This window comes from Primulina huaijiensis, chromosome 12 (assembly GCF_012295235.1).
Source record: "Primulina huaijiensis isolate GDHJ02 chromosome 12, ASM1229523v2, whole genome shotgun sequence".
NCBI lineage: Eukaryota > Viridiplantae > Streptophyta > Magnoliopsida > Lamiales > Gesneriaceae > Primulina > Primulina huaijiensis.
The window spans coordinates 9,185,549-9,194,621 of NC_133317.1; the positions used below are offsets into that span (position 1 = coordinate 9,185,549).

General features: G+C 33.0%; 2 protein-coding genes across 2 annotated transcripts; one reads left to right on the forward strand and one right to left on the reverse strand.

Annotated features, from left to right (window-relative positions):
• Positions 1 to 370: 370 nt before the first annotated feature.
• LOC140989850 (uncharacterized) lies at positions 371 to 4,426 on the forward strand. The gene is made up of 6 exons (XM_073459306.1): positions 371 to 581; positions 1,461 to 1,538; positions 1,644 to 1,719; positions 3,171 to 3,244; positions 3,396 to 3,466; positions 4,185 to 4,426. Exons 1-6 carry the CDS (start codon positions 552 to 554, stop codon positions 4,246 to 4,248), a joined length of 393 nt encoding a protein of 130 aa, XP_073315407.1. The 5' UTR covers positions 371 to 551; the 3' UTR covers positions 4,249 to 4,426.
• Positions 4,427 to 4,609: 183 nt separating this feature from the next.
• LOC140989849 (putative gamma-glutamylcyclotransferase At3g02910) lies at positions 4,610 to 5,329 on the reverse strand. The gene has a single exon (XM_073459305.1). The coding sequence runs from the start codon at positions 5,213 to 5,215 to the stop codon at positions 4,688 to 4,690; it is 528 nt and encodes a 175-aa protein (XP_073315406.1). The 5' UTR covers positions 5,216 to 5,329; the 3' UTR covers positions 4,610 to 4,687.
• Between the last annotated feature and the right edge of the window lie 3,744 nt (positions 5,330 to 9,073).

Sequence of the window (9,073 nt, forward strand, 5' to 3'; positions counted from 1 at the left end):
AGTAATAGAATAAATAAAAATGATTACCAAAAATGAGAGANTCGTTCCTACCCACGGAAATAAGTTAAAATAGTGTTTATTGAGTGATAAATTATGGCTCGGATAATGACAACCTCTGAGCCATGGATTTGGATTTAATAAAAGAAAAGAGAAGTCGAGCAATTGTCCGACTCAATGCTTATCGTAAAAGAATGATCCGAGCTTATAATTAGAAGGTCCAACTTCGAGCATTTTGAGTTGAGAGATTTGGTTATGAAGAGACTCGGTTAGTAGAATAGAGAGAAAAGTTTGGATCCGAATAGGATGAAATACATTGGAGATGACTATCTTAAAAATTATCTGACTTGTCGAATGGGCCGGATCGGGTCGTGTCGGGTCGCTACTAAAGGCCTTCATTTATTTAGCCCAATAAGCCCGTGCCCTCAGCTTCAATTCTCTCTCCACATGACTACGATTCTATCCGTTCTTCTTCATTCCCATGTGTGAATCTCTCTGTCTGGATTCTTCCATCAAATGAATCTCGTTGTAGCTTCAATTATTCGCTGCTGCTTATGGACGATAGCCATCGAAGCACCTCCAAGGTACCCAATTTTGATGCTATCGGTGAATGTTTTTTCGAAATTTTGATTGGTTTTTCATGAATTCCTGTTGTTTTGTTTGACCGAAAATGAGTTTCTTTAGGGTTTTAATCCTTGGCACTGTTAGTTTTGAGCTCCGGTAGTAGTTCTCTTCTGCTGCTCTTTATTTGCTAGTAATATTTTCTCTTTCTTTCATTCTTTTGCGTGACTTAAAATTAGCTTATCATCTTATTTCTGATATTCTTGGGAGTATTTTACGCATAATACAGTGATAACAAAAGCTGAAATTGAAGCATATATGTAACTTGGAATTTTTGACACATGTTTAGTCACAATTTTCTCAGAACATATTTGCATTGACTTATCACGCGGGTGCTAAGGAAATTGAATGGATGTGTATATATCAAGGTACATGGGTCAAAACCAGCTGCAATAAAAGCGCAACTTGCTACTTTGGGCAAACAGATTGTGTACCCGAGTCTTATAAGCTTAGCTCAGAATTCAAATTGAAACAGAATAGACAGAGCAGAACTGTGGAATATGGAAACATACTTAATATTTAGAGGCTGGATTCCCAGGGTAACGACTTACTACTTCTACAGTACCCATATCATCCGATACCAAACATTAACTAACCGTTTCTCCGTCGCCGTTATAGTGTCCGAAATGAGGGGAAGATTGAAAGGTTACGCCTTTGAATTCTAAAGTCAATTCAGAAATAAAATTGAGCAAGCTAAATTAGGCTGTTGATTTATTCTTTAATTCAATTTCAATCCTTTCCATGGTAGGTACATTCGAATTACTAACTGCTTATCATTAATCTTCTTGTGTAACTTGACCATGTGATCAAGAGGATGTTGTTTTGATTTCTTGTTGTTTTAGGATTACTACAAGGTCTTAGAAGTAGACTATGATGCTACTGATGAGAAAATCAAATTGAATTATCGGAAGCTAGCATTGGTTGGTATTTTATCTTCTCTGAACCATCCATGCGAAGGGTCCTGACTCCTGAGTCCTGATGGATATTTTCTGGGAACTTTCTTGAACTTTTTTATTGTTCTACAGAAATGGCATCCTGATAAACACAAGGGAGACCGTGCTGTTACTGAAAATTTTCAAGAGATCAACGAAGCCTATACCGGTGATTTGTTTATGCTAGCATATGAATTATTTAGTCTTACCTTTGCAAGCCGCAATTTTACTCGAGTGCAAAATATATTTCTCTTTGACAAATTATTGTGAACCTTATATCAAAATCAATTTATTAAGTATGACCTTAGTTCAACCTGGGTAAATGCAGCTTTGTGGCCTTCTTCTTTTAAGTTCTTTTTTTTTAAAAAAAAAATTTGTAAAAGACCGCTGGTTTTGCCATTTTATTGTCGGCGGATACAAAACACCGAACGGATTGGCAGAATATGCTTCGACTCTGCCGACCCAGTCGGCAGTATCAACATTTTTTTTTTCCGTTTTTCTTTTGAACCACTTTATTTCTTTTTTTGTTTTTAACTTTTGGTGGGCTGGGTGCCTGGTTCAGTGGAACTTGCTGACCCAACTTGGCCATTGGTATATTTTGGCTGGGTTTTATAATTTTAAAACATTTTTTAAATTTTTTGGCAGCAATAATTGATCAACTTGGGCAACTTGCCTAAGTTGCTAAAATATTGTTTTTAAAAATTCAATTTTTTTTTTAAATATCCGAGTTTTCATCTATAAATGCCACATACCTCAAACTCAAAGCTCTCACCTGTGCAGGGGAAAGTATTTCAGGTAGATGTGTTTGAGGGTGAGGTATTTTAGATTATGTATGGTACTTAGGGAAGTGAAACTGAATGGGAAAGTTGTGATGAAAAGAAATTTTAATGGAAATTGAGATGTAGAGAGGTGAGAGCTTTGAGTTTGAGGTATGTGGCATTTATAGATGAAACATGCCAGAATTCGCTGATCGGGTTGATGGATTCTGGCCAATTTGGGTCGGAATTGGCTAACCAAAATTTTAAAAAATAGATTAAAATGTTGATTCCTCCACTAGGTCGGATGAGTCCAAACATATTCCACTGACCGGAAATTGTAGAACCTCTGGTTTTGCCATATCGGCAGTCTTTTACAGTGCTTAAAAAAATACCTCTTCTGTACTTCCTTTATAGGAAACTCGGTAAGTGCTAAGTTGTGTTATGATCTCAAGTTCAAAATCATATAAAACAAAGATAATTTATAGGGCAGGAAGTAAGAATCGACTTTTAGAATCATTTATTTTTAATGAAGACAAGGACTGTCAAGTTTTTTTAATTGTAATATCGGCACCGTCACCTGATTCTTTCTTTCTTTATTTAGACAAAAGGTATAGTCGGGGTTGCCTTCCAAGTGCTTCTTTTATGGTTAGGATCTTAAAACTGCATGATTAATCATTGAAATCCCAAAAATAGCTGGTGGAAAATTTGTTATTAGGCAATTCAAATTTATGGACTTTTGACATGCCACACATTGCAAGAACAAATTAATTGTCATCATAGGACTGTTAGTCTGTTACTAAACCTATTTTTCTTTGATTATGATTATGTCGTGGGTAATATTTTTCTGCACGTTTCCTTGCAGTGTTAATTGATCCTGATAAACGACTAGAGTACGATCTGAATGGAAAGTATGAGATTGAAAAATATACTTTACAGGTTAGTTTTGGTCATGTGGTTGTTTTGTTTATCCTGAATATTTTGGCTTCTTTTCAGAGCTTCTTGTTTCAATCCCTCGAAACTCAACTTTTTGGATAGACTGTACTTTGATACTTGTTTGTTGATAATTTGGATTTTACCTTTGATACAGGAGTATTTGTCGAGATTTAAAGGGATGATACTTACCTGTAATGGGCTTGGCATTAGTCACACATCAATTTGGTATGCTTGCTACATTATATGTTGTAATAGATTTTTTTATTACCTTTGCAAATAGAGTGCCTACATCATTGCCATATGTTCATGTGTGCAAATGTTGTGGGGCATTGGTGCGTGTCACATCGTATTGATACTAGGTTTCTGGTGATAGTATGAAGTTTGTGGTGATAAAAGGATTGCTTTATTGTCATGGGGTAAATGCAAATGAAAATGAGTGGAGAAGAAGCTGTGTTCTAACTTTTATCCATTGAGTTGGAAATCGCAGCTTTGGATGTAGATAAGCAACGCTAGACAGGGTAATGGCGTTTAATATTTGGTGGTTCTTATCAGGGGAAAGCTATCAAGCTGAAACAAAGGATGAAGTTTAGGTGAACACGGGACTCTTGTTAAGCTATAGATTTCACGCTTCCAATCATATGCCTGCTGTTTAATGATGTAACAACAGATTGCACCAGTCCACAAAAACTCAATGCCAGTCGTGCAACTAGCGTGTCCTTGTTCTGTTTCCCCGTGTTATGTGCAACAAATATTAATTAATATGAAAGTCGAAAAATTGTAAGACTGGTATCACTGGCGACCCGATTTGACTCATTATTCTTCTTGATAATGTACAGTTTTTGATATAATCCTATACTTCAGAATTTTGTAGATGAATTCGTCACGTTCATCTTCGGTATTATGTTGTGTTTCGTAGTGTATTTTACTGGCATTGCCTCTGCAGGTCACAACCACTGATGGAACTCAATGATTCAAAGAAAAACAAGGTACGGAGTCGTGTCCTTTAATTTCTCGACCTGTCTCCACCTCTCTATCATTTTCCCAGATCAACACTTAGATCAGTCGGACAATGTACCATATAATTTCTTGCAAGATGTAACATAGAACATAGTGGAAGACATTTGTTGTAGTTCAAAGTGACCTTCTGCTCTGTAATCTTATGATCTATTGTATGCTCTTGTTGATTACCAATTGCATTTCTTTTCATATACATATCCTATAAAATCAAGATCATGGAGAACACAATCAAACATATTCTTGAACAGATTCCATGGGCATCACCCTTGAAAATTAAAATTATATGGGCTCGAGATTTTCAGCAAACAAGTTAAAACCCGAGTTTGAAAGAAATGTTATCGTGGACAAAAATTAAAATCTGGAAGAGAGATTATATTTAATCCGTAATTTCAATCACACGTGAACATAATGTTGCTCAAATTTCTTGTTTCATTCAGAAAGAAAGAGACGAATTTGATCCAAGAAAGTAAGCGTTTGCGGCCTATCTTTACGCCTGACGTATCCCCTCGCCACTTTCTCCGTGTAACAGTTATATCCCTCCTCCCCATTCTTCTTCCACATCTCCTCCGCGTAGCTCCGGTGTGCGTAGTACGCCTGCGCCGGCGTAGGATCCGGCGGCCTCTTCTTCTCTTCCTCATCGTCGCCGCGCACCAGCTCGATTGCCAGCCTCTCGTAGTGCCCTCTCTGCAGGCCCTCTAACTCGTCCATCTTCTCCAGCGCCCGCTGCGACACGGCGTAGAGCTCGCCGGAGACTCGTTGGCCGCGGCCGGGAAGGTTGAGGAGGAACGGCACGCGGTAGGGCCCGCATACAAGGGGTAGGCTGTCGCGGGTGCGGTAGGATCCAACGTAAGAAGCATCGCCCGTGGCCATCATATCCTGCAACAGTGGGTGATTCGAGAATCCCCGCTTGAGGGTGCCGTAGGTGAATATCAGCGCCGCCGTCTCCTCCGCCACCATTTTTTATTTGGGGGTATTTTTCAACTGAGTATGTATGTTAGGTGAATGTCCATTACCAGGACTCGGTTTTCTATTGGAAGGTTGATTTTCACTTTTTGGCCTTTCTCATAAGAGAGAGGGGGTTTGGTTTATTATATAATATAATATTAATTAAATATATGGACCATATAATTTAAATAATAATAATTATTAATTAATACATTTTAAATATATGAACCATAGAAAAATAACAATGTGAAAAAATACCTTTAAACCACATATAAATACTACCATAATTAAATTTTGATTTTTTTTTTAAAAAAAAGAAGTAAATTGATTAGGTAAAACAATTATCCAAAAGTCAATTTTCAAAAGGATCCAAAATCAAAATCCATGAATTCAAACACTCTACGCAACTCTTTCAAGACCAAGTCATGCCTGATATGACACCATAAATAAAGCCATGGATTCACTTGTATTAACATGTGAGAAAAGAAAAAGTATGTAATTTGTAGTCGTTATTTTTCGATGTATGTTAAATAAATCATCGGGTTTGTTATATGATTGATATGGGTATATGCATTTAGTGTGTTGGAATAGGTTACGTTTGCTTAGCTCGATTAGAGTTTAATTTATTAAGTATCATACACTATCAAGTGTTTATTATAAATTTTACCAATCACAATAAATATAGAGCTCGTTTCAATTATTATTAACTAATGATTTTTAATCTCTTTTAATTGATGCGATTTTTTTTAACACATCATATAATTTAACTCAAACAACCGAAATTATCCTCCTCATCTATCATTATATTATATTATTTCATATCAAGCATTAGTTAAACTTCATATATTAATATAAATTATTTACTAAATGATTTAAAATCATATTTATAATTTACGCTTACATTTAAACAAATTAAAATAGTTACATTTATAATTCGTGAAATGTGAAAAGAAATATTTAAAAGAATATTTTTTAAAAATTTTAGAAGAAATAGAATAATAACAAATTTAAATAAAAAGATCTCAGATAGTTATTGTGACGCCCGGTTTAGGAATTCATAATTATTTCCTTACCAAGTGTCACATTTTCTACAATCTTTCTTTATTGAACTGTTATCTTTATTTTTACCATTATTATTATTAAAAAGATATTGTAGATAAAAATTTAAATATTTTCTACTATCATTAAAAGATTATATACAAACATTTACATTCTTATTTCAAATATGTACAATTATTTTACAGCAGAAGTTTAACATTTATTTATAAAAAGATCATCCCAACTTTCAATTGCTCTTATTTCAACTTCAGTTATTTTCCTCATGTTCCAATCCTGGGGTTCCTGTGTCTGGAAATTACATTAGACGAAAAGAAACAGAGGGTTAAGTCTTTGAGGACTTAGTGAGTTTAAAATAGTACATAACTTTTAAATAAGTTAAAATACCGCTTCATTATAACTATGCATGAAGTAATAGGCATAACAATTTAGATGTTATGAATGTTATGCAATGGAATAATAGATAAATGAAAATTTCATAATTAACATTAGTGGCTCTAATTGAGCACTTTTTACGAGCCGGGTGAACCATTCTCTGGACCAAAATATTCGGTGCGCGTTGTTCAGATGAACCATATACCCGAGACTTTTGACCCGTTGTTCATTGGACTCATTTTCTGGGCCGAAGACACGTTGTCCAGTGGACTCAATTTCAGGACCGAAATCCGTTGTCCATGACTCCATTCATTAACGATATATCAATCCATTCATAAATATGTAAGAAAAATATATCAGTAATCGAAATGAACTATGGATGATATTTGAACATTAAATAAATGCTATTGAAATTTTCAGGCCAAATGCCAAAGGCTTTAATAGAAGAATGAATAGTAATTTCCTCAAATGATAACTTACAGTTTAGGCTTGATTAGTAATCCGAGTTGCTGGAGCAAGTCCTAAAAATATATTATGAATGATATTTATAAGCTAGAGTTTTAAGTAAATAGCTGATCATTTCCAGATTATTTTTTTTTCAGAATTTAACCCGATTGATTTTACTTAAGTTTTCAAAATTCATATTAATTAGAATATATCTCTAAACATTACGAAAGTTGGCCAAAAAGTCGGAAACATCACTAGGAAGGTTCGGCCACCGGAAAAACGCCGATACGGCGACGCGTGAGGTACACGCGCCGACGATTCCGGCGCGTGACTGGCCTTCCGGCGGCCACGCGTGGCCGGGTTTTTTCCAGCTTATGTAACTTTGTAAGATCTTTAATTCTTATGTTGAAAGTATTTTCAAATTCCTATCCGATCAATACCAGATTTAAATATCGTCTTATGAAGAACTAAGATACTCCAACATTCCGAAAATGTTAGTTCCGTCAATATTTTGGAACGACGGACGGTATGTACCTTATCTATGCAACAAAGGGTACAACTTTTGTGTTCAAACCAACCTCTTGTTTGGTGTATTGCTATAAGAAATATGAGCGTAGATTACCTAGCTTGAAACGGGATTCCGTTGTCTTTTTCGGAATATCTTGGTTTGATTTTCTTGTTCTTGCTCGATCTTTTTACATCACTTCCAGTGCTATATTGCTTTAAGATATGAGGTGAATAGTTGATGATTTATTGAAATTTTTTCGGAAAAAGTTATAGAGTTTTCTTCTATTTTTTTCTCTTTTCCTCCTCCCTTTCTTCTTCCCTCTTTCGTTTCTTTCTTCTCTCTCGGTTGATTGTGAATTGAAAATGAGAAAGGAGTTTAGGTATATATAACCGAGGAATTCATACTTATCCATATTTATTTTATTATTTATTAAATGAAAAAGATGATGTTTATCCAAAACTTAATATTATTATATACTTACATACATTTAAATACTTTATATTTAGTTAGAATACATTGTACTTAATGATTATATACATTGAATATAATTATAAATTATATTACATTGAACCTAATTATAAATTATCTTACATTGAACTTAATGATTATATGCATTGTACTTAAATATTACTTAACATATACGTTGAGCGTAATTATAATATTTTATTATATTTTGGGTATTTGATTTTGGAATGAGAGCCTTATAGTACTTGATGAATTTTTAAGTGTATTGTGATGTATTTTAATGTATTTCTAGATACAAATTACTTTGGACAAATAAAATTTGTATCGAAAAACAATGTGGTAAAAAATTCTAAAATGAAAATAATAAGATTTAATTATACTAATAAACTTTAAAATGCATTTATGCACCTTTGTGTCTAGGGTTTCACAGTTATTACTAACTGAAAATTTATGATATTATATTTGAGATAATGTGATATTGTTACGTATTATATTATAAAAAAAATATTAAACACCTTTCTAAAAATTATTTATGTATTTATTTTGAAATAAAATTATTATTTTAAAAACATTTAAGGAACGTTATAAAATATTTAAAACCAAAAATTAAATATATAATATAAAAATGTAAAAATAATGTTTTCAAATATAAATATCATTTAATTTTATTATAAAGTATAATGATCAAAGGTAAATTAGAATCATCATTTAATTTTAATATCAATCATAATCACCATCATCAAAATAAATATATTATTATTTATCTATATTAATTCAAATCTTGTTTAATTCCTTTAATAATCAAGATATAATATATCTACGCAATCTAATCATTTAAAGTAAATGAAGCCAATATATTAAAAATGATATTTTTACAATAAATTAATATTTATATAAAAATAAATAATTACTTAATTTTTTTAAAAACAAAATATAGTTTATTTAAATAATTATATAAATATTACAAAATATTATCTTTAATTTTTTTAAAATTTTAATATAATATCTAAATTATCTTG

Bases quoted from the DNA above. Each gene is read 5' to 3' on its own strand.
- LOC140989850 (XM_073459306.1), top strand. From the start codon at position 552: ATGGACGATAGCCATCGAAGCACCTCCAAG. The intron at 582-1,460 runs GTACCCAATTTT...TTGTTGTTTTAG, and splicing joins GCCATCGAAGCACCTCCAAG to GATTACTACAAGGTCTTAGA. The intron at 3,467-4,184 runs GTATGCTTGCTA...TTGCCTCTGCAG, and splicing joins ATTAGTCACACATCAATTTG to GTCACAACCACTGATGGAAC.
- LOC140989849 (XM_073459305.1), bottom strand. From the start codon at position 5,215: ATGGTGGCGGAGGAGACGGCGGCGCTGATATTCACCTACGGCACCCTC.